This window comes from Mirounga leonina, unplaced genomic scaffold, assembly GCF_011800145.1.
Source record: "Mirounga leonina isolate KUSES-001 unplaced genomic scaffold, KU_Mleo_1.0 Mir_366, whole genome shotgun sequence".
In the NCBI taxonomy this organism is placed as follows: Eukaryota; Metazoa; Chordata; class Mammalia; order Carnivora; family Phocidae; genus Mirounga; species Mirounga leonina.
This window is the reverse complement of record NW_023270709.1, coordinates 19,089,232-19,114,611: the sequence shown is the minus strand read 5'-3', so window position 1 is coordinate 19,114,611 and position 25,380 is coordinate 19,089,232. Positions and strand designations below refer to the sequence as shown.

At 42.1% G+C, this 25,380-nt stretch overlaps 1 protein-coding gene across 1 annotated transcript in view; it reads right to left on the bottom strand.

Annotated features, from left to right (window-relative positions):
- The window catches only part of CAP2 (cyclase associated actin cytoskeleton regulatory protein 2), a 138,578-nt gene that overhangs the window by 25,455 nt on the left and 87,743 nt on the right, over positions 1–25,380 (bottom strand). The window contains exons 5-7 of the mRNA XM_034985731.1: positions 15,062–15,205; positions 14,638–14,723; positions 11,966–12,071 (exon numbers count right to left, since the gene is read on the bottom strand). Of these exons, the coding sequence (XP_034841622.1) occupies positions 11,966–12,071; positions 14,638–14,723; positions 15,062–15,205 (336 nt within the window). The remainder of the gene's footprint in view (positions 1–11,965; positions 12,072–14,637; positions 14,724–15,061; positions 15,206–25,380) is intronic.

The window sequence follows — 25,380 nt, the reverse complement described above, 5'->3', positions numbered from 1 at the left end:
ATATGTTTATTAATAAGTTTTAAAAAGTCAATTTAGGGACTATTTCCTATGTCATCTTTGGTAACAGAACACTACTTGATTTTTAGGTCTGAAATACAAAGATGGTCCCATGATTATGAAGGAAATGTGGGGCCCGTTTTGATCACTTTTCTCCATAGGCAAGATTCCAAACACCCTCATCTCAAGAAGCACAAGAAGAAGGGTCATGAAAATACACCTCATGGTTTCGTCAGTGACTTCTGATGGTTTCCATCTTGCCCATCCTTCCAACCTCACGTGATCTCTCGTCATTCCTTTTTGACCTGGAGGGATGTGAGTTATGGCAGTAGATGAAGAAGAAATAGAACAACAAAGTCCCTTCAGAGAAGGAATAACAGCCTTAAGTTGGAACACAGCCTGGGAATAACATGCACAGTGTGTATTAGTTTGTGGAAACCGGTAACTTACAGTTTTTATGCCTGTTGTTCTCCTAACTTATATGTCCGGATGTGGCCCTTCAAAAAACCTAGGTGACAATATCTGTTTTACACGTGCCAAGTAGAAATGCTTGGTGAAAGCAGACCAAGCCTTCAGAGCAGCAGAATCTAGAAGAATCTATTGAGCACAATCTAATTTGTTCAAGTGATCCAGCTATTTTGCATAAATTGTCTTGGTAAGTAGCCTTGATTATTAGTTTGCCCTTGCTTTGCTACTGCTATCTGGACCAAATCTGGGATTTCCAGATTGTCTTTTCTTCTTGTTTGCCAGCACCGGCAGCTTGAAAATATAATTTCTCATAAAAAAAAGGGAAGATAAATTTTCCATGGGAAAATTTTCCAGAGTTAAAGATAGCAGAGTATACCCATCAAAGAGACAAACTATAGATAGCCAATAGTCAGAGGAAGCCCAAGAGTGACATGTGGCTTGAATTATCTGGCCCACCACTTCATTTGGCCAGAAAATCCTAGGTCTGAACTATCACCGAATTAAAGGGCTTGCTTTTCTTTCAGATGTTAGGGTCTTGACGAAATGATTGTATTTCTTTTATTTATTTATTTTTTATTTATTAATTTTTTTTTAAAGATTTTATTTATTTATTTGAGAGAGAGAATGAGAGACAGAGAGCATGAGAGGGGGGAGGGTCAGAGGCAGAAGCAGGCTCCCAGCCGAGCAGGGAGCCCGATGCGGGACTCGATCCCGGGACTCCAGGATCATGACCTGAGCTGAAGGCAGTCGCCCAACCAACTGAGCCACCCAGGCGCCCAAATGATTGTATTTCTTAAATTATCCATACTCCGTAAAAGACAGAGGTGTGGGGTGGGCGGTGAGGGAAATAAGAGCTGTTACAAAGATGATTTACATTTGGCTCTACGTTATATAATTTACTTAAGAAAGAGTTAAAAAAAAAAAAAAAGAAGTAGAAGAAGCATCAGCATCTCCTGAGCTTTATAGTTCAAACACACGAAGAGTAACTTTTGTCTCAACTGCAGGCTCCAGAATTCACAGGGAAGTTTAACTGGTGCTCAGTCTGGGAAAGGGTCTGTGGGGAGCTCAGCCTGCATCAAGAATGCAACCCAGACCAGCAGATTGTGGTCTGGGCGGGGCCCCGTGCTACATTTGCTACATTCCTTGCAGGGTTTGTCTTACCTGCAGAACACAGCCTGCACCTTCCTTCCTTCCCTTCTTAAGAAACCCTTCTGGCTTCATCTAATATTAGCGTGCATTTACTGAATTTATACCAGCTGGGAATTAGTGGCGAGCAGGTGGCCAGGGACAGGTGCAGGGGAGGCGTTTGAGACCAATATTCTGCTGCCTGTAATAAAATGCATTGTCCATTTCTGTTACCACCCTCGGAGAGAACAAGTAAAGAGATATTATTTATGCGGCTCTTGAACAAGGAACACAAGTCTGTAGCTAATGGAATAACATGCTGGGAATTTCATCGCGAAGAACTATGATTACAAATTAATGTGTTCAATGTAGCAAATGCCATTGGGCATGGTGTTTAAGGTCCCGTACCAGTCCTGGCTGCAGATGCCAGGCAGAACGGGGGAAAGAGCCCTGCTTTCATGAGCTCCTAGCCCCGGAAGAGAGAGAAGACACTTCTGTGTTCGTAGACAGCGGGCTCCTGGCTCTTGGCCTTTGTGTCTTTGCTCAGGCTGTGCCTTTGTTTGGAAGACTTCGCCAGTTTACAATCTGGAAAACCCTTGTCTATCCTTCAAGGCTCAACTCAAATGTCTCTTCTTTTTTGTAGGTTTTCTCTCCCAAGCGCAGATTTCCTGTTTCTCTATTGCAAGGACCCGTTAGTACCCCCCTTATTAGAATTACTTCATGTTATACTGTAGTTATCTGTCTGTGCATTCAGATTTGGTCATGAGTCTGAGCACCGAAGAGCCACTCATTCTTCATCTTCATGTCCCCGGTAATGTGGCCCAGTGCCTGAAACATGGTAGGTGCTTCATGAATATTTACTGAAGTGAGTAAGTAACTGCTTTATAAGGTAGGAAGTGCTAAGCATCATAAAAGAAGCACAAATTTTAAGGGGCGCTATGGACGTTCTGTGGGGGGAAGGGGAGCTTGCAGTTTGGGGCAGGGCATGGAAACAAGCAGAGGAGACGGGAGAGGTTCTTGGGGAGGAGGCCATTTGAAATAGGCTCTGAAGGCTGGATGGACTGGATGTGGCACAAGGAAGCAAGAGGAAGGGGGTTCCAGAAGCAGGGCACATGAGCGTTGTCATTACAACAGATAATTGCAACGTAAGTGTTAGCATCATGCAAGAACTTACAGATCCATGTGAGTAATGTCTTTCTAGGCATCATTACCTTCCTTTTTCTTTTTTTTAAGATTTTATTTATTTATTTTAGAAATAGCAAGTGAGCGAGCGAGCGAGCTGGGGGGAGGAGCAGAGGGGGAGGGAATGAGAATCTGAAGCAGATTCCAGCTCAGCGAGGAGCCAGACCTGGGGCTTGATCCCCTCACTGCAAGATCATGACCTGAGCCAAAACCCAAGAGTCGGATGCTTAACCCACTGAGTCACTCAAGCGCCCCTCTTGACATTACCTTCTGATGTGACACATTTGTTTAATCAAACTACCACGTTCCAAAACTATCTTTTAAGATTGCCTTCAGATCTATTTACAAAAACATACAAACCAAGTAATCACTCATGCCTCTATACTCCGTTCCTTTTGATTGGAAATAGTATTAACTTGAATTAATCCCTCTCCAAAGAAGGTCTCAATGGCTTTTGGCCATTTGAAAAGATAAAATTCACTTTTAAAGAAGGAGGATTTGCTACCATTTAATACCCTAAAAAGGATGGGCCGAAGGTAGGCTTTAGCTGCCCTTGACCTTTCTCGCTGGGGGCGGGAAAGATAGGGAGATGGACAAAGCCACTCAACTATGGCAACGATTAATGGGGTGCCTGGTCTCCGGAAGCAGGGAAAACCCGCGGGGAATGATGAGGGCTGAGCTTAGACCCAGAGGCGTGGCTCCTCGGTGATGAGTGAGAACCCAAGGGTGCCCAGCGTGGCTCAGCTCTGGGCTCGACTGATAGTCGAGCTCACTCAATGTCTCCTCCTGTTCAGGCACCCCTGGCTCTGTTCTGGGGAGCACCTCTGCCTGCACGCTTAAACCACCACCTTCTGATTCTCCTAAGAGGAGCTGGAGGAGAGGGTAGGGAACAGGACACTGCCAGTTACACAGCTGTCTTCAACGTTACACACAAAATAATTTTTTTTTTAAGATTTTATTTATTTATTTGAGAGAGAGAGCGCACATGAGAGGGGGAAGGGTCAGAGGGAGCTCCCTCCCTGCCAAGCAGGGAGCCTGATGCGGGACTCGATCCTGAGACCCCAGGATCATGACCTGAACCGAAGGCAGTCGATTAACCAACAGAGCCACCCAGGCGCCCAGGAAGAGAAAAATTTTAAAACTCTAAAAAATTTATATGTTTTTATCAACCACCAATAAAACTCACATATTTACGAGATAATAAACATAGCTTTAAATATAAAATGCTTACTTAGAGTGTCGTAGTGCAGCTAACTCTAAGCTACTGTGTATGAAATTGTAGGTATTTATTTACTTATTTTATTTTTTTATTTAAGTAGGCTCCACACCCAGTGTGGAGACCAATATGGGGCTTGAACTCATGACCCTGACATCAAGACCTGAGCTGAGATCAAGAGTTGGACGCTTAACTGACTGAGCCCCCCAGGCGCCCTTGTAGATACTTATTTTTGACCTACACTTACTCTACCGAAGATATAGCTCAAGTACAAATAAAATCCTCAAATAATCCCCAAGCTTCCAAAGGCGGAAATTGAAGCTATAAGCAATAACTCATCAAATCATATAACTGGTCTATAAATGATCAAGAGATCATTACACAAGGTCAATCATACTCCTTTCTTCTATAAAACTGCATCTACCTCCAACCCTCCAGAAGCTGCTCTCTAGAGATCACTAATTCACTGCAGCATTCTTTACAATAGCCAAGATATGGAAGCAACATGAACGTCCACAGGTAGGTGAATGGATGAGGAAGGTGTGGTACACACACACACACACACACACAAAGGAATATTACTGAGCCATAAAAAAAAAAAAATAAGAGCTTACCTTTTGTGACAATATGGATGGACCTAGACGGTATTAAACTAAGTGAAATAAGTCAGACAGAGAAAGACAAAAGCCATATGATTTCACTTACATGTGGAATCCAAAAAACAAAACAAATGAACAAACCAAACAGCAGAAACAGACTCATAAATACAAAGCACAAAAAATAAATCAAATCAAATCAATAAATAAATGCAGAGAACAAACTGATGGGTGCGGGCAGGAGATGAGCAGAACAAGTGAAGGGGACTAGGAGGTACAGGCTTCCAGTTATAAAACAAGTAAGTCTTGGGAATGAAAAGCACAGCGTAGGGAATGTGGTCAATAATGTAACTCTGTGTGGTGGCAGATGGTCGCTGGACATGGTGGTGATCACATCGTAATGTACGTAAACGCTGAATCATCACTGTGTTGTACACCCGAAACCAACAAAGCACTGTGTGTCAATACCCTTCAATAAAATAACAAAATAAAGGCCACCAATAAGGAGCATGATGGCAGCTTTTCCCAGTCCTTACTCTTCCCACGTTGTCACAGCGGAGAATGGCAGCTACCCATCCTTCTTCGAGTTTGGAGACCCTGGACTCTCTGGTTTTCTCCTCCTCCTTTCTTCTTTGTCTCCTTGACTGATTGACTCCATTCCCCAGACAATGTTGCTCCCCAGGGTTTTTTCCTCCATCATGTCCTCTTTTTTTTTCAGTCTCTGCATCCATTTAACTATGGTCCCTAGGCCATGCCTGGTAGGTAGCCGGTCCACGGCTATTAAGTAAATGAATTACTAAATAAATGAAAGAGTAAACATTAAACATCTCCCCTGAGTCTCCCTCAAGTTGGACTCCTTGGATCCAGCTCGAATATACTAGAGCAGTTTTTCAAACCTTAACATGCACGTAAGTCACCTGGGGAAATCTTGTTAAAATGCAGGTTCTGATTCAGGAGGTCTGGGGCTGGGGCCTGGATTCTGCATTTCAAACAGGGTCCCAGATCGCTGCTGGTCCAGGAAGCACAGTGCACTGCAGGATTGCATGCTCCCCCCATGTTCTCTGCGAGCACAGAGCTTTGTGTTTACTTCTAGCATGATCACCATTGTATCAGGCTGTGTTTGTTTGTCTGTCCTTCAGCAAGAATGTGTTTCAGCGGACAGGAACGGTGTCGAATATGTCTTACGTCCATTTCTGCATGCTTGGCACCTTGCCCAGAACCTGGTGCATGGTAGGTGCTTTAGCCATGTTTGTTTGATTACTAGTTTCTTTCAGGCTGTTCAAAGCCAATTCCAAGCTTACTTCATTATCTGTGCATTTGGAACGACTTTGTTAGTCAATGATACTCTTCACGCGCTCTGAGCAGTCTGGATCTTTTCCATAGGAGAACAAAAGTAATTGGGTACCCAAAGCCCCAAAAGGGAGCTAAAACCCCAGGAGCAATTAAGTCGACTGAACACAGCTGTGGTCAGGTAGACGAGCGAGCCACTCTCCGTGGCCTGTAGCCCCGTGAAAGAGATCAAGGAGCTTTGTGATCCAGACAAGCGCCACACCATCTAAGGCTCTACTTGACTCACTCTGATCAATAAACCTAAGGCACAGGTTTGGGACAAGCTCTAAATGAAAACTCTGATATAAGAGATTGAGAAGAGTTTCCTCCTGTAAAAATCAGGAGGGAGCCAGAGAGGCCAGAAGACAGGAAAACTTACAAGACGTACATATTTAATGACACGCGACAGGGCCTACATTATTTATAAGTCAGAATGCCCTCTGGCTGAGTTTTAATTTGCTCACAGCAAACTGTTACAACTTGTGTTTTGTTAACGGACATTTGGCCCTTATGCCGAGGAAGAGGCTGAAGAGAAAGATCGGCCCCCAGAAAAGGGAGGGAGGGTATAAAATGTTTTGCTTTGAGAAAAATAAAACCCCACCTTGTCTATCACTGTAACACTCCCAACTGCTTGTGTTTTTCTGGAGGTTCGATGCCTGACAACTGGGGTACAGCATAGATGTGTTTTAAATGCACAATCCTAACAGAAGGAGTCACGTCCCCGTTACATGAGACTTCATGCACGGTCGTTTACGTGTACTTTTATCCCTGTCTACAACTCATTATACCCTAGCGGTTCCCAAAGCCAGAGGAACTCAGGAAGACATATGAAAAGACAGAAAGACGTCAACGTGTTTAATACCAGAAAGCTAAGAAGACAACCACATTTTATCCGATCCATGGAATCCTTTTCATGACCCTTTCCTGGCCAGAGCCACACGGAATGTAATAAAAGTCTGAATGTCGATCTGGCCAATTCATAGGAAAAAAAAAATCCGTTATTCTGGTAAACTTCAGTGTAAAGATGAGGCCTTGGCCGTTCAGCTCTTGTTATCTGATCTGCAGGAACTGCCAACAATATTACAGATCTGACCAACTGCAAGGGATGACAAATAACAGTGGCTCGCCTGGGCTCCTGCCAAAAGGCCGATTTATTCGACAAAGTGCGTTTGAAACGCAGCGCTGAGGAAACCATGTAAATTAATATTGTAAAAGGGTCGCCAATAATTAAACCGAAGACTGCAAGTTGGTTCTGGCGCAGAGTCCTCCTGGACATCCGTCCTGGTGAAGGAAAGCTTGCAGAAACGAGAAGATTTTGTTTCCCACAGTAAGCGTAACAAGAAGCGCTCCAGAGATGACCCACAGCTGCTCCCCCTCTTGCCTACACACTTGCGCACAGACCCCCGCTCCAGTCGCGGGCCCCAAGAATCGCCAGCCTCCAAGTCGGACATTTCGCCCTGACAACTGAAGGGAACGACAGTTGCCTGGCACAGCTGTGGTCTTGGGGCGAATGTCAGGAGGTGCGAGCTGCAAATCCAGTCCCAACCGTGAACTCAGGGGGAGCGATCACTTCTGAGAGCAGTGGGCTCTGGCAAGCCCAGAGCCTCTCGCAGCCTGCTTGCTGGGCCCCCAAGTCCCAGAGGGCTCAAATCTCAACATCCGATTTGAAAATGGAGAAAACACAAGGGTTACTCAAAATACTTGAGTCACCATAAGCTTTTTGACTGTGTCTGTTAAAATGGAATGTTGCTTCAACCTTCTGAGTGTTGTGGTATCTTCGAACGCCAACACCGCATCTTGCTACATTCTCTTGGATCCTTATCATCTTATGGTTGCATGGTTGTGATCAGTGGGCAAAGTCATGAAGTTATTCCTATTTATTTTTTCTTCCCAAGGCCATCTGATCAGGGCATTCTAACAGTCCGTGCAAGAATGCTGTGATTCTGAACGATTATCGTTTATTTTGCTGCTAGATTGACAGATCATAGTAAGTAAAATCAGTTTGATTTATGCTATGGAGTATGTTTTGGAATCTTTTAAATAGTTTTTAGCCCTTTAGATTTAAAATTAAAAACTATGTTTTTTTGTTTGTTTTGTTTTTTAAGATTTTATTTATTTATTTGTCAGAGAGAGAGAGAGAGAGAGCACAAGCAGGGGGAGGGGCAGAGGCAGAGGGAGAAGCAGGCTTCCCGCCAAGCAGGGAGCCCGACGCGGGACTCGATCCCAGGACCCTGGAATCAGGACCTGAGCCGAAGGCAGACACTTAACTGACTGAGCCACCCAGGCATCCCACAATCTTTGGTTTTTATAATATACTTTGAAATATATATATATTTTACTCCAAACCTTAGAAGAAGAGGACCAAAATATTAGGGAATATATTTCTATACATACGTCTTAAAGCTTGTAAAAGATTTTGCACATAGGATGTTCTCTGAACCAACACTTCCTTACCATAATCCTTCCTCACTTTTTTTTTTTTTTAAGATTTTATTTATCTGACAGAGAGAGAGAGAGAGACACAGTGAGAGAAGGAACACAAGCAGGGGGAGTGGGAGAGGGAGAAGCAGGCTTCCCGCCGAGCAGGGAGCCCGATGCGGGGCTCGATCCCAGGACCCTGGGATCATGACCTGAGCCGAAGGCAGATGCTTAACGGCTGAGCCACCCAGGCGCCCCTCCCTTCCTCACTTTTAATATCTGGCCAAAACTTTACTATCAAAGAAGTGAAGTAGGTGCTCTGCTTTATAACAATTACCATTTTATTTATTTATTTATTTATTTATTTATTATTTATTTTTGAGGGAGAGAAAGAAAGAGCACCCATGTGCATAAGGGGCAGAAGGAGAGGTAGAGAATCTTAAGCAGGCTTCAGACCTAGCGCAGAGCCCGACACGGGGCTCGATCTCATGACCCTGAGACCAGAACCTGAGCCAAAATCAAGAGTTGGATGCTTAGCTGACTGAGCCATCCAGGTGCCCCTACAATTACCACTTGAAATCGAATTCTCCCACAGCATAGCATGTGCTTAGTACATAATAGCTGCCATTATTATTACGGCAATCCACGATGCCCAATGCCTGCTCCAAGGATTATATTTTATATAAAATATATACACACTTGTATAAATACAACATTTATGTTTTATAACAAGTTTTTAAAAATGTGCCATGTGTCGGGTCATGAAATCAGTTTAGTAAGTCTCAGCCAGAATTTTATAAAACATGAAATAAAATAGAAAAAATATTTGAATGCATTTCAAGTAGAGACAGAAGTGTTCTTTTTTTTAATTTTTTTTTTAAAGATTTTATTTATTTATTTATTTGAGAGAGAGAATGAGAGAGAGAGAGAGAGCATGAGAGGGGGGAGGGTCAGAGGGAGAAGCAGACTCCCCGCCGGCAGGGAGCCCGATGCGGGACTCGATCCCGGGACTCCAGGATCATGACCTGAGCCGAAGGCAGTCACTTAACCAACTGAGCCACCCAGGCGCCCTGAGACAGAAGTGTTCTTGTAATACTTGTTTTAGTATTGTGAACAGGGTGTGTGTGGGGTATGTGTGTGTCTGTGTGAACTGTATTTCTCATCATTAGTTGCTTTTTAAAGTTTGAAAGCCATTGTTACAAGGCTTATATTTCTAATGAAAATAATGAAAACATAAGTATTCACTCTAGAATAAAGGAAAACAACTATGTTTATTCTTCTATAATTAATATTTGATTCTTTTTTTTAGAGGGGGAGGGGCAGAAGGAGAGAGGGAGAATTTTAAGCAGGCTCCACATCCAGCATGGAGCTGAAACAAGGCTCCATCTCATGACCCTGAGATCATGACATGAGCCGAAATCAAGAGGCAGATGCTCAACCGAATGAGCCACCCAGGTGCCCCTAATATTTGATTCTTATCTTATATATTCAAAACACCATTACTCAGCTTTGTACATTGTGGTAAAAGGTATTGAAACCATTTAAAAGTAATTTTCTTTTCCATGGGTGTCGTTAGAAAATTAATGGACTAGCTTTTATCAACATGATTATTTCTCACAAATGGGTTCTCTTTCCTTTTCCATTTATCTACCATGAATATAATAATAAGACATCCAAGGACTCTTGCTTGTTAGTTTACTACTCTCTAGTGATGACCTATTTCCGCGGCAAACACGTGACAATTCCGCTTTATGACAAACTGATCTATAACAAGACAGCATCTCATTGGACGTGTATGAAAAATAATTCTAATCCATCCACCCAAACACCCACCCGCATCCTTATACACCTTTCCATATTAAAACACTTCAAGTGTTTATGACCTCTTCTAAAAAATCATAATATTGTAGGCAGAAGAAAAATAATCAACTTAGTTGTTGTACTTCACAACTGTGCATTTTTGCTTATGGAGAAAATAGGCAAAGTAGAAAATAAGAGGGAGTATTAGTCTATGGGGGTCAATATTAACGTTTGTACAAGGGTTGGTGAGCAAAGGCAGAAGTCCCACACTCCTTTGAAAAGTCACAAACTTGGCATTGGTATTAAGCTGACCTCACCGACGTTCTGGATGAGAGCTAGGGCCTGGCGCATGGCCACTGGGAGAATGAGAGTGCTATCCCTAAACGGAATTCACAAATTCGCCACTTTATTTTGTCAGTATTAACTCCAGTTGGACCATCCACTTTGACCATTTAAAGGTAACATTCATTTCTTTTTTTTTTATTTTAAATTAAATTTTTTAAAAAAAATTTTTTATTCTTTTTTTTTTTTAAAGATTTTTATTTATTTATTTATTTGACAGAGAGAGAGACAGCGAGAGAGGGAACACAAGCAAGGGGAGTGGGAGAGGGAGAAGCAGGCTTCCCGCGGAGCGAGGAGCCCGATGCGGGGCTCGATCCCAGGACCCTGGGATCATGACCTGAGCCGAAATCAAGAGTGAGATGCTTAACTGACTGAGTCGCCCGGGGGCCCCTCCCTACCTCACAGTTCAAACCATTGATTGAGTGCTTGCTCTGTGCCAGGTACTGTGTTAGGGGCTGGAGACAGAGAGGAGTTTGCAGTTGAGTGGGAAAGCCTCCAAAACACACACACACAAATGACAATCGCATGAGCTGAGGGCTATGATTGAGCTATACTCAAGATACGAAGGAAGCACAGAGGAGAAACATCCATTCCAGGGAAGGTCATACGGCATGACATCTGTTTGGGACATTGCAGAAGGGGCTAAACCATCTGAGATCTGCAAACTTTGAAATGACAACAATCTGATTTGGTTTGACCTAAGCACGGCATGTGTTGAGGCCTCCACAAGTAGTTTGGCTGTGCTGGGAAGCCGTGAGAGGCGGGAAGAGAGCACAGACCAGGCTGAAGATGAGGGCAGGGCAAAGGTCACAGCCAACATTCAAAGGCTGGGATTTTATCCTATGACTAAGATACTATTCAGAGCACTAGGATTGCCCGACTATTCAAAAATATTATTGGAGAAATCTTGAATGCCAAAAGAGAAATTTCAAACATTTAAAAAGACATTTTTATTAGTAATTCTATCTCCTTAAAATTGTAACTATTTTCAAACCTTCCCTTTTCCTTTAATTTTTATCACAGTTTCTTAATATATATGCCCTCTTAGTGCTCAAAACCTTTTGCACTCAATCACACTGGCTGGTAAATCATTTCCCATGTAGACATCATATATGTTAGATTTTAAATAATTATTTACTTAAGTAATCTCTACACCCACCACAGGGCTTAAATTCATGACCCCAATATCAAGAGTCACAAGCTCTACCGACTAAGCCAGCCAGGTGCCCCTCATATATGTTACTTTTAACGGTTGAAGAATGTTTCGTTGGGTTCTTACCATGGACAACTTAACCATTTTCTTTCTGCATGTCCTATAGGCAATCTCCAGATTGCTCCATGACAAATGACACTTGCATGAACAGTTTCTACATACCTATTTTATCTTACGCTTTCCTTGAGGTAAATTCTAAAGTGTGAAATTTCTAAGCTACCAGGAATGAATATTTCCATGGCCTTTCTTTACCTGGGTGGCAGAGGGCTTGGTACTTACGGTTTTGTTCCAAGTAAGGCCTGTGGTGTGGTGTTCCTTGATGTATGCTTGCAACTCACTCCAAATGCTCAAATACGACTTCACCCAATCCACGTGGCGTAAATCGCTTTGTTATAAAAGAGGGTGGAAGAGAGTAGAGTTAGGATCTAAAATAAAATTTAAAAAAGATTGGTGGGAACATGGTAATCCAGTAACTAAGGCTCTGGATGACCCTGGACCAATTGTCTTTCCGTTTCAGTCACTGTGAACCAATTCTGAAAAGGACCCTGACAGGCTGGTGACCCAGGTCTCTCCTGAGAGGAGCCAAATGCCCTCCCTGCGCTTCAGGTGTGCGGCAGAGAGGACCACGGGGAGCGAACCCAGCAATTCGGGCCATGTGTCCTCACGTGATCTCTCATGGGGAGATGAACGTGGAGGGAGACCATTTCTTTCTGCACTACTTCTTTTTTTTTTTTAAGATTTTTTTTTATTTATTTATTCATGAGAGACACAGAGAGAGAGGCAGAGGGAGAAGCAGGCTCCCAAGGAGCAGGGAGCCCGATGCGGGACTCGATCCCAGGACCCTGGGATCATGACCTGAGCCGAAGGCAGACGCTTAACCGACTGAGCCACCCAGGCGCCCTTTCTGCACTACTTCTGATGCAAAATGAAAAACAATGTGCTTTCAGAAAGGAGAATTGGTATTGGAAAAAAAAAGTCCTTTGGCTTGCTTTTTAATAATCTGATTGAATTCTCTGGCCAAGAGAGTCATGAAATGGGGAGAGGTTTAGAGTGGTAAGGAGGGTGCTGTTTCCAGATTTCCTACAAACAGGGGACACCCAGTCCCTAATGCAACACAGAGTTGTAGCACTGGGCACAAGTGCTCGCCCAAACGCCTGTTTCCCGAACACAGGATGACTGAACTCTATGAGGGCAGCTCAGCACTGTGGCTGTTTTTTTGTTTGGTTTTAATATAATAGCTTTTCTGAGATACAATTCACATCCCCTACAATTCACCCATTTAAAGCGTATAATCCAATAGATTAGGTCAACAGAGTCAGACAACCATCACCAGTCAATTTTGTAAGAGTACATCACCCCACAAAAGAAATCTCATATCCATTAGCAGTTCCCCCACATTTCCCCCAAACTTCCCCAGTCCTGGGCAATTGCTAAGCTACTTTCTGTCTCTATGGATCTGCCTATTCTAGAATTGCATACCAATGGAGTCATACAATATGTGTTTTTTTTGTATCTGACTTCTTTCACTTAGGCTGTTTTCAAGGTTCATCCACGTTGCTCTTGTATCAATACTTCATTTTCTTAATGTCTGAATAACACACCATTGTATGGATATACATTTTATCTATCTATTGCTATTGACGAACATTTGGATTGTTTCCATTTTTTGGCTATTGTAGATAAGGCTGCCACAAACATTTGTGTACAAGCTTTTGTGTGAACATGTTTCATTTCTTTTGGAAATATACCTGGGAGTAGAATTGTTGAGTGTGTCTGTTTATTGTAGTAAAAAATATTGGTACATATTTCTTAAACTGAGTGGTGAATACAGGGAGTATTTTTTGTGTTGTGATTGTATCTTCCATATATTTTATAAATATTCTTTCATATCTACTCAATGTTTATTAAAATGAAAAATAACCTAAAAGTGAAAGTTATGCAAATTTTGAATTGTAATATTGGTCAGTGACCTGGTCCTCAAGTTTCTCCAACTGAACAGCCTGGGCCAGCGAGTGAGATGCAGGAGCCCCTGCATTTGCTGGCTGATGAACACTTCTGCTTCTGCCACCCAAGAGCTCAGGGGGGGATCCACTCTTGAGTCCGGCTCAATACTCCTATATCCATCCTCTCTTGAGCCTGGTGCCCAGGGAATGGAACTTTATTGCTTTTATTTTTGCCTCATTCCTTCTCTGAGTGACTAGATATCAGCCACACCACATTTAGCTAGCTGTTTATAGGGCCAGCCGTGACATTATGTATCAGAGGGGAAGAAATCCCATGACATCCCTTGAGTAGTTTAGAGACACTTACGGCATGTCTCCATTCGATCCCATTTTCAATTCCAACACCAGTTTAAAGTGTCTCTAGGATCTCTTATTTGTACTGTAGAATGTGATGCCTTTTTAAGCTGGTTCTCCAGCTTGGTTTGGACTCATCTGCGCTGCTCTTTTTATAGATGTGTGTCTCTCTTGTCCACCCCAACTGTATTTCGTCTTAACGCACTCACTGGTTTCCCTCTCAGTGGCCTGGTTAATTGTCACATCTCATTTCTGTTGCTCATTTACACTTCATTTCCCGATTTCTCCTTTCTTCTCTCTGCTCACCCACCAACTCTGTCTTGGGCAGCGTAAAGAGTCGTGACCCTCTAGGGCGGGTCCATCACGAACCATCACAGAGCTCTCTGGCTGTTGTGGGAACACGTATGGGGTGACACAGATTCAAGTAGGGAGTTTATCATCACAAGAGAACTGAGGCAGATATTCTAATGCACATACATTATCTGGATAACGGACCTCACTTCCCACTTTGCTTTAGCTGCAAAAGTGGGATATATCCTTAACATTTACCGTAAACTCGCCTTTGAAAGGAATCGGGGGTGAACTACATGAAGCTTTGGGACAAATGTCTAACAAGCAAGCAACTGAAAATTTGGCTAATAAAGGAATACGTACCTGTGTTTGTAGTCTTTGAGGACCCTGTTAGTGTAAAAGGTGGCGGCATCATTCATCTCCTTGACATAAGGACCGGGTTTGGGGGACTGAGAGAGCAGGACCATCACCCAAGCATAGAAGGAAAAAAAAATAGGATAAGAAAGAAAATGCCTTCAAGATGAAGAAAAGCCATGGAAATATTAAGTGAAAGTTGGAGGCAAACATTTTGCTCTGTAAAGGGGCGGGGGTGAGACATTTCCACATCTCAGAACACAAAGCACTGAACCGTAAACAGGGTAAGAAAGATCTGGAGCATTCACCGTGAGAGGAATTCCCTGCAGTGTAATAGACAGAGGAAAGAGCCCGAAAGTAGCTAGAGGTTCTCCCAAACACTCCAAAAAAGGGACAAGGTGCCGGGATGCCATTCCACGCAGACAGGACTCACCACAGCTATCCAGCCGAGGGCAGGGATGCTTTCGCTGACGGCCGAGAGATGATTGAACATTTTACTCCCCCGGTTTCTCTCTCGGAAAGTCTGGATTTCCTGAATCTTTTCTGATATTGGTTTCAGAAGCACAGCCATGTCATTCTGCAAGCAAACATTGAGCACTGTGACCAAGGGCAGAACAGAAGCTCGCGCCTCTATCCAGGTTGGCCTCTGCAGGAGTGCTCGGGACCTGTCATCTGTCAGGGGCTTCCAGAGTAAGACGGATTGTTGTTGTTGTTATGGTAGTACGGTATTTTCATTCTCGGAAGGACAAAAACTGTACATATTTTTAACATTATTAAAACTGTCCTCCGGAGACATGGACGAAACCCAGCCATATGAGACAGCCCCTGTTTTAGAGAGTCCTGCAGGGACCACAGGGACACTGAGTGTGGTCAGCTATATTTCCAAATGGAACACACAGATCACACGCTGGAACAACACAGGCCTAAAATCAGGGTGGTGAGACGTTAGTCAAAAGGTATCTTCTTGGGGCGCCTGGGTGGCTCAGTCGTTAAGCGTCTGCCTTCGGCTCAGGTCATGATCCCAGGGTCCTGGGATCGAGCCCCGCATCGGGCTCCTTGCTAAGCGGGAATTCTGCTTCTCCCTCTCCCGCTCCCGCTGCTTGTGTTCCTGCTCTCCCTCTCTCTCTCTCTCTGTTAAATAAATAAATAAAATCTTAAAAAAAAAAAAAAAGGTATCCTCTTGTTCCTGTGGGACCTGATGTGAGGGAGCGTCTTCGGTTTGACCACAGTTCCCCTAATCCATGGGAAAAAGTGGAAATCTTCCATGGAGGCTCTTTTTAAGAAAATGTGATTACTTATAATATCTACAGTTACCTGAGTCTGGTTTGGCTTTCTACATTGTACCCCGTGAACTTGGCCAACGACCACTGGGTAGCCTAGCTGCTGATTAATTAATTCAACAACTAACTTCCTTAGTCATATGAAAAATGATTTTCAAAATTATGTGAGCTGAGTTACGAAGTATCACAGAGACAGGTGCCTGCCTGGACCACCTCCTCATCCATCCCTTTAGCAATGTCTACTTTCTTTGGTTTTGAAGTAGATACAAGGTTACCTGATTTTTGTTGTTGTTGTTGTTAAATGCGCTCCAACGAACTAGAAACAGTTTGTACTTCAGCTTTGTACAGTAGTTGAAGACGTTTTGGCAATATTTTACAAAATCTCGTTTGCAGGAAGAAAAATGGAAAAGCCCTTAAAACTCCTTCATTTCTTTAACTTCAGAGTAAAGGTTCTCAACCTTGGCCACACATTGAAATTACCTGGGAGCTTTGAAAAACAGAGGCCTGGGTCCCAGCCCCAGAGACTGTGATTTAACTGGTCTGAAGGTGGCCTGGGGTTGGGGGGTGGGGGGTGGGAAATGCTCCCCAGGCACAGATTTTAATCACTGTTATAGTGGTGGCTTAGCACCCCAAAGGACAGTTGTCTCTGCCAGGGACAGCAGACCATTAGGGAAGAAGTCGCATTCAGCTACAGCAGTTTCCAGACCTCACTTCTCCTTCTTGACCCCTGTATACCCCTTCCCCTGCAAGAAAAGCACTTAAGGGCTTTGGGATTAGAATGACATCAGTTCAAATCTCAGCTCTGCCACTTACTACCCATGTGACCTTGAGCAAATTCCTTAATCTGAGCCTTGGTCTCCTCATCTGTAAGTCAGAGATAATACCTATAGCCCGTAGCTACAGGAAATAGAGCATTTTAAGCCTCTGTCACAGGGGAGGTACACAATAAGTGGACTTGATTATTATTACTATTATGCAATTAGCTTAGACTGGAGGCAAAAGGGCTGTCCTCTGTAACATGTAATACTCAAATAATATCTGTGCATTTAAGATAAGAGAAGCTCCAAAGAAACATCCACCTAGGCTAACAGGATTTTAAGGTTATAGAAGTCCAAACTGGGTTGGTTCAGCTTTTGACCGACCCATTTGAGTAGGTCACAATCAGCGTTTCCAAAAGTAACTGAAAGAGAAGAGAAACGATCAGAGGGCATTCACATGTATTTCACGTGGGTGCGTGATTCGTGAACAATCTGTTTCATTTCCATGGCCCATGTATGCCTGCGTGTGTAGTGGTGTGTTTGCATGTATGTGTGTCCATGTGTGTGCACGTGTGTCCTGGTGTGTGTGCATTTGTGTCCTGAACTACACGGTACAATGTATTTCTCATTATGAATCTCAGTCTAAAAGTGTGAGAGGCATGGATCGAATCCAATTCTCCCACCTCACATAACTAGGAGACAAGATTAGCTAGCAAGCGTTAGTTGAGTTGGAGCTAGAACCCAGGGCTTCTAAGAAGCCCCGAGAGAGTTCTCTGCATTGGGTGCTCAAAAAAATACAGTTAGCTCCCCCCACACACGTTTTCTCTCTGCCAGCAAGACTAGGGAAAGGTATTGTGAAGACATTAAAGGCTCAGGTCTGGAATGAGACTACCTGGGTTCAAGTCCTTGCTGGCTCGTGCACTAAGCCCTAGGCCTTTCCACACATTACCAAATGTGTCTACGATTCCATGATCTCATCTGCAAAATAGTGTTGAGAATGGTCCCTACTTCACAAGGTTGTTAGGAGTAAATGAGAGGACACGTCTGCACTTGGTACAGAGTCAGGTATGTTGGGGTGCTCAGAAAACAGGGGGTGATCTCAAGGTATCTGCCAGTGAAGCCTCTGACTGACCAGATTCACTGACCAGCTCCTTCTTATCACTTATATGCAAAGACAGGGAGAGATTTCCTAGTTGGGATATGCAAATGGATAGAGGTGCGTTTTTGTCTGGGAGAAACAAAAAGAATTATAGGCAAAGAGAGCAAGGTGTTCTCAAGGTTCTCAGTGGACTTTTTAATTCTTCCATATTGAAGGAGGAGAAAAACAAAAAAAAGTTGCTGCATAAGCTAGCCAGGTCTTGTGGAAAATTCAAGAATACCTTTCCACCCTCTCCCCTTAGAACCATTCCAAAGAAAAGGTCTGATAGATTTGGCAAGGACACCCTGACTCAGGGTTGCTGTAGGCTGAACTGTGTCTGTCCTTCACAAATTCAGGTGTTTAAGTCCTAACCCCTGGTACTTCAGGACATGTTTGTATTTGGAGGTAAAGTCTTAAAAGAGGTAATTAAGTTAAAATGAGGTCACTAGGGTGGACCCCCAACCCAAAAGGACACAGACGTGTAGGAGGGAAGATCACGTGAAGACGCAGGGAGATGCCTGCCTTCTATGAGGGGAGGAGAGAGGCTTCAGAAGAAACCAACCGCCATCTTGATTTCAGACTTCCAGCCTCCAGAACTGGGAGAAGGTAAATTTCTATTGTTTAAGCCACCCAGTCTGTGGTACTTCGTTCTGGCAGCTCTAGCAAGCTAGTGTAAGGATGTAATGGCTTTACAACCAAGCACCTCCGAACACTCAACAGCAAACAAATCTCTAAATAAAACAACCCTCCCCCCCGCCCCAAGCATTCCCTGCCCAAACACAATTCTTCCATGTTTGTTTCTTAATGTCTGCCAAAAGTCAGGTTTAAATGTTCTCCTTGGAATTTCGCTTTTTATTTATTTATGACAGCATTTTTTTTTAAAATATTTTATTTATTTATTTGACAGAGAGAGGCAGTGAGAGAGGGAACACAAGCAGGGGGAGTGGGAGAGGGAGAAGCAGGCTTTCTGCCGAGCAGGGAGCCCGATGCGGGGCTCGATCCCAGGACCCCGGGATCATGACCTGAGCCAAGGGCAGACACTTAACGACTGAGCCACCCAGGCACCCCTATAGCATTTTTTTAAATTAAGTAAACACTACCCCCACAACATGGTGCTCCAACTCATGACCTCAAGATCAAGAGTTGCACACTCTACCGAGTGAGCCAGTCAGGTGCCCCTGGAATTTCACTTTGAGAAGGGAAACATTTCCCTCCTCAAGGGATTCTTTTTAGTCCAAATTCAACACCCGGCCAAAGGTGTGTTATAGGTTCTTCCAGAAGACAGCTGATTTTTACTTATGGCAAAACTACTCAAAAGCATCCTGATTTTGTCCAACAATTCGCTAAGCTGTAATATTCTTGCTCCAGTGACATTTTGAGAAAGGCCAGAATATCTGAATTGTTGGTGATATCTGGCCTATTGCCCCAAGGGGGAAAATAACCAGAAACATTGTATTTACAATGTTAGATTGATTTATTAAGGCCATCTTCGTTTATCTCCAACTTCCCAAGAACAAACTCTAAGGTCTGAGGAGACAGGGTATTCTGGAAGATATTTTATATGGGTTATCTGATGAAAGCATCATAAAGATTGAGAAAGTTTTCTTTTGCCTTAGTTTGGCAATTGCACGAAGAACTGTCCTCATTAAAAAGAAAAAAAAAAAAAAAAAAAAAAAAGAAAAAGCCAGGCTCAGAGATCTAAGTACAACGGCTATTTGCATAACTTTAATAAACAGTATAACTTTTATTCTGTGCCAGCAGATTTCTCCTGTACTTCAAACTAGGCTTACATTCTCCAGCTCATCCTGAAGTTTCACAGCTGGAATCAAACACAGAGAGAACATTTGGGTGATGGTGTGATTTCTGTCAAGACTGAGCACGTCAGGATGTCAGAGGAAAGGCAAATGGGAGAAGCAATTACAGTATGGCCACCTGTTTGAGTATTGAGCCTGTATTAGGCATACTCGATAAATACAGGTTGAAAGGCCAATGTCAATCAAGGGCTTTCCACTCGTAGAAGGAGATACATTTACCAGGTGTGCTGGGTTTTTTTTTAATGGATGTCCTGGTGATGGCTCCTCAGAAACATCTAGCAAGGGTGCCTGGGTGGCTCAGTTGGTTAAGCGACTGCCTTCGGCTCAGGTCATGATCCTGGAGTCCCGGGATCGAGTCCCGCATCGGGCTCCCTGCTCGGCAGGGAGTCTGCTTCTCTCTCTGAACCTCCCTCCTCTCATGCTCTCCATCTATCTCATTCTCTCTCTCAAATAAATAAATAAATAAATAAATAAAAATCTTAAAAAAAAAAAAGAAACATCTAGCAATTACTGTACTTCAGATTGGCTAGCTTTACAAAGGTCTCATTCAGATTACTTTTTAAAAACTCATCACTCAAGTTTCTTTTATTCTGAGAGACCTGTCCCTGAAAGAAAACCATTTTGCAAGGTTCAAATGAAGAGTAACTGAAAAGTCTTGCCTGCCCTTCCCCTGGGTTCCATGGGCTTTAGCAGAAGGAGAGAGTATTTCAGGACTCCATGTCTTTATGACCCTAGTTTCTGCTTTAAAGTTGAAGAATTGAGACCCATTATCAGCTTCATCTCAGTTCAGCTCCAGAAATAATTGTTTTGCAGAAAGTAAAATTAAAGAGCTTTATCAGCAAGCTCTGTAGAAACTTTACCCAAAAAGGAAAACCAAATTTCCACTCATGCTATTTTGTAAGGGATGGAGCAAACTCTGGGACTTTGACCTCAAAGATGTGTCACTGAGTGAAAGGAAATAAGCCTATTTCTGGAATCCAGGGTTTTTATGTGGTTCAACATCAGGTAGAGAATGGATCAATCCACCATTACTTCTTTTTAAATAATTTTTTTTGGATTAGAAAATTAATAGACTGTGAAACATTGGGAAAAAAACAGATGGGAAAACGTAAGTGAACAATAAGCATACTTAATTCCACTGCATGAAAAAAATGCTAAATGTTTATTCTTTTCTGGTAGACATGCTTATTAGAGATCTCTTCAAAAATAACAATAATTACTTTAAAAACACTGGCTATTAAGAACATAAAGAAGAGTCCTTGAATTCGAGCAGTTCAATTAAAACAAGCAAGCACACAAACAAACAAAATCCCATCAATATATTCTTGGCAAGTACTGTGAAAACTCTGTAATTTTAGAAAGAATGTTTTAAATGTAAATACTACAAAAGCATTACTATTATGACTCAGGCAAACTCAATAGCATCAAAGAGAAAACTGGATTTTAACTATCTGAATCCCACTTACATTTAAAATTCAAGAAAACTCACATCAAACAGTAATTCTCAGCCAACCACACTGCCAGGTATCAATCATTATTACTTTGGCTAATGTGTTTTTGTGCAAAGTTTTATGAGTTGACTCCACTTTGGTGCATGAATGTACACGTGTATGACTTATAGCCCAGAGATATATAGAGAAAGGTATATATCAAAGAGTTATAAAAATTTTTTTATTTAATTTTATTGGTTTATTCATATATTCTACATTTTCCAATCTGTACACGCATTTCTTTTGTGATGAAGGGAAAAGTTTTAAAACATATTAACCAGTTTTGTAACATTTGGTGGTAGAAAAAAATTTTAATAGGTACTATTAAATTTACATATATCAAAAAATGTTAAGCCTCTTCCTTACTATCAGGAAAGCAGCTTCAGGAAAACATTATCAGAAATTATCAGAATGAATTATGCAGATGAAGAGTAGGCAAAAGTTATCCAAATCAGGAACAGTATTTGCTTCTAAAAATATATTATTTGGGCATGTGCTAATAAATGAAGCAATTGTTTTCACCATTTTAAGTTAGGAGCAAATATTTTTTCTCAGAAACATTAACTCGAGTTAACCTGCTTTGGGCAATTGTAGACATTTCCCTGCGCCAGCTCCCCTTCGTGTTCCTCTTACATAAAATTTTTCCACTGTTCAGGAACATTTTGGAGGTTTGAGAATATGCCTTGTGGACTTTTAGAAACACTTTACATTTAAGACAACTTGTGAATTTAAAACATTCGCAAAACTGTCACAGAATCTAAATAAACAAAACTCACCGAGCCCTGCAAATGTACATGATACCATGTTAGTTGTCATTATATTGCATCATGACAAATTCCTTGGAAAATATTTGTATATGTTTGTAAGGATATACATTCCACACATATATCTCATTTTAGGGTTCGCCTAAACTCTCTTTAAAAATACACTTAAGAATCCCCAGGGCTTTTGCTTATATTTCTTAAAAATCATTTTTAAAGAGTAAAACCATGAAAACTTGGTCTCCTTGGGGGGAATGAATTGTTGTGGAGTGTTGCATTGTCCTAATACCTAAGAGAGAAGCTTCTAACATGCAAAAACTCTTATTTAATTTTTAAAGCAAATCTTTCAACAACCCATTATACTCATCAGAACTTTTTTTTCAGTAATTTTTTTTTAAGATTATTTATTTATTTATTTGAGAGAAAGAGAAAGAGACAGAGAAACAGCATGAGAGGGGAGAGGGTCAGAGGGAGAAGCAGGCTCCCCGCTGAGCCGGGAGCCCAATGTGGGACTCGATCCCAGGACTCTGGGATCATGACCTGAGCCGAGGGCAGTCGCTTAACCAACTGAGCCACCCAGGCGCCCCAGTAATTTTTTTAAAAGAAACCATTTCAGACATACATAATAGCATAGAGATTAACAGGCATCCATGTATATGAAACATAACTTAATATTGCATAGGGGAGCACCTGGGTGGCTCAGTCGGTTAAGCGTCTGCCTTCGGCTCGGGTCATGATCCCAGGGTCCTGGGATGGAGCCCTAAGTTGGGCTCCCTGCTCGGTGGGGAATCTGCTTCTCCCTCTCCCCCTGCCCCTGCTCTTGCTCTCTCTCTCAATCAAATAAATAAATAAATAAAAATTAACAATAAATAAATAAAATCTTTAAAAAAATATTGCACTGGGGTCCAGGATCATCATTATGCTAGTCCTTTATATGACATTTGCTGGGAAACAGCTGAAAATGCAGAGGTCTGGAGCCCGGGACAAACTATTTAGACTGAACCTCAGGGAAGACACTGAAGCTTGATGTTAAACTGTTCTATTTTTCTCATAAAGGTAGAACAGTGCACTTGCAGTTGCAAATTGCGCATTTTTAAAATTGAGGCATAAATTGACATATACATTATATTAGTTTCAGGTGTATAACAATGATACTTGTGTATCTTGCTAAATAATCACCACAAGTCTGGTTCATAACCATCACCATATATAGTTACAAAATATTTTTCTTGTGATGAGAGATTTTAAGATTTACTCTCCTAGCAACATTCAAATATGCAATGCAGTATTATTAACTATAGTCACCATGCTGTGTGTTACATTCCCAGGACTTATTTATTTTAGAGCTGGAAGTTTGTACCTTTTAATCCCCTTCCCCCGTTTTGCCCCCCTCCTCCCCTCCCCACTGACAACTCCCAATTTGTCCTCTCTATGAGCTTAGTGTTTTGGTTTTGTGGGGTTTTTTTTTTTTTTGATTCTACATATAAGTGAGATCATATGGTATTTGTCTCTCCCTGATTTATTTCACTTAGCATATGCCCTCAAGGTCCACTCATGTTGTCACAAACGGCAAAATTTCATTCTTATTTATGGCTGAATAATATTCCATTGTATATATATTCCAATTCGTTCATCCATCCTGATTGACACTCAGGCTATTTCAAAGTCTTGATTATTGTAAATAATGTTACAATGAACACGGGGGTGCAGATATCTCTTCATGTTAGTGTTTTTGTTTCCTTTGGAAAAATACCCAGCAGTGGGATTGCTGGATCATATGGTAGTTCTATTTTTAATTTTTTGAGGAACCTCCATACTGTTCAGTGGCTACACCAATTTACATTCCCACAAATTGGGCATTTTTTTATTAGAATTTTTTTTAAGATTTTATTTACTTATTTGACAAAGAGAGAGAGAGAGAGAACATAAGCAGAGGCAGCGGCAGGCAGAGGGAGAAGGAGACTCCCTGAGGAGCAGGGAGCCCGATGCAGGGCTCAACCCCAGGACCCTGGGATCATGACCTGAACCCAAGGCAGACGCTTAACGACTGAGCCACTCAGGCGCCCCCAAACTGGGCATTTTTAATGTAAAGTCTTTTCTGCCAAAGCATTCAGCAAATCACAGGCTAACGAGCCTTCTCCAAAGTCATTTTTTTAGTGTTCAGATAATAATCCTGCTGTTACCAATATACTTTAAGTTATATATTTTAACACTCAAAGCCTTATTTAGGATTTCAGGGCCCTTGACACTGAGGGATGAATACTTTGTCAATCCTCGCTTAACAATTTTTTTCTTTGCCACTGTTCATGGGGGTGAGCTTAGCTCTCCAACACCTCTAGTTTTTTGTGCTGCAGTTGAGTGATGGAGTCCTCACTTTAAAACCTACAATTCATTAATCAGAACAAGAATACAGTTCTGCTAACATGATATGCGGGCCACAATTTTCGCTAAGCTCTCAGTGCCTGACACATCTCAGAAGAGGAGGTCTGCGATACGAAAAGTGGAGTTCAGTGGAAATCTCACTGTTTACGTAACGACCCACAACAGTTTGTGTCCTTATAATACCTTATATCCTGAATCCCGCTGCAACAGTGGGAGTCAGAAGATGGAAACAACAACACCAAAAAAACCAAACAAAAACCCCTTTAACATTAACTGTTCCCTCAGGTTGAGATTTATTGTTTTCATTATAGTTGTTTTGATAGGTATTCTTTCTTTCACTGGTAGTGCAAAAAAAGATTAGTCCAGCCAGAGAAAACACATCTTTGGCATTCACGCATGGGTGTGCGGGCTAAAAAACGAACGTGGGATACCCGGGAAGCTCTAGTGTATCTCTCCTGTTAGATCGGATTTGACAAAATGGGTTCCTCGAAAATGCTGGGTTCATGGCAGGGACATGGGATTAGCTGGATTATTTGAAATCCAGAAAGAAAGCAGTGGGTCAATAATGGGCGATGAGAAATAAAGACATACTAAATCATGGCAGACAGAAATCAGAAAAAAAAAAATTAAGTTGAAAAGCAACAACCTCAGCTGGTTATCCACAGCAAGCATGAGAGAGTAGACTGGGTGGCTGAGAAGGATCTCATCTTGCACTTTGTTATGTTTTTAGCTTATTTTATGGGCCCAGCTGAGAAGATATCAACTCTTAGCCTATCTGGGGAGGTATCACCTGGCTTCTGATAGTGATGAATTTTATAATCACCTGTAATTTTACTTTACAGGATACTGAACATTAGAGCTGAACAGCAGATCTCATTTTGTGCTTTACTTAAATGCACAGGGACCTCACTAAAAATTTCTAGGGGTATAAATTGGAGAAAATTGCCAAAACCGTTCCAATGCACCAGCTTTATAAAATCTAAAATATACGGTGATCAGAAATTAGTTCTTTGAAATGCAAAAAGCAAAAACATAAAAACCACACACATACAATACTGTACTGCCATTAACTTGTTTTTCTACCAGCATTTGTTGAGCCCTGACTATATGTCAAACACCATAGAGTCCC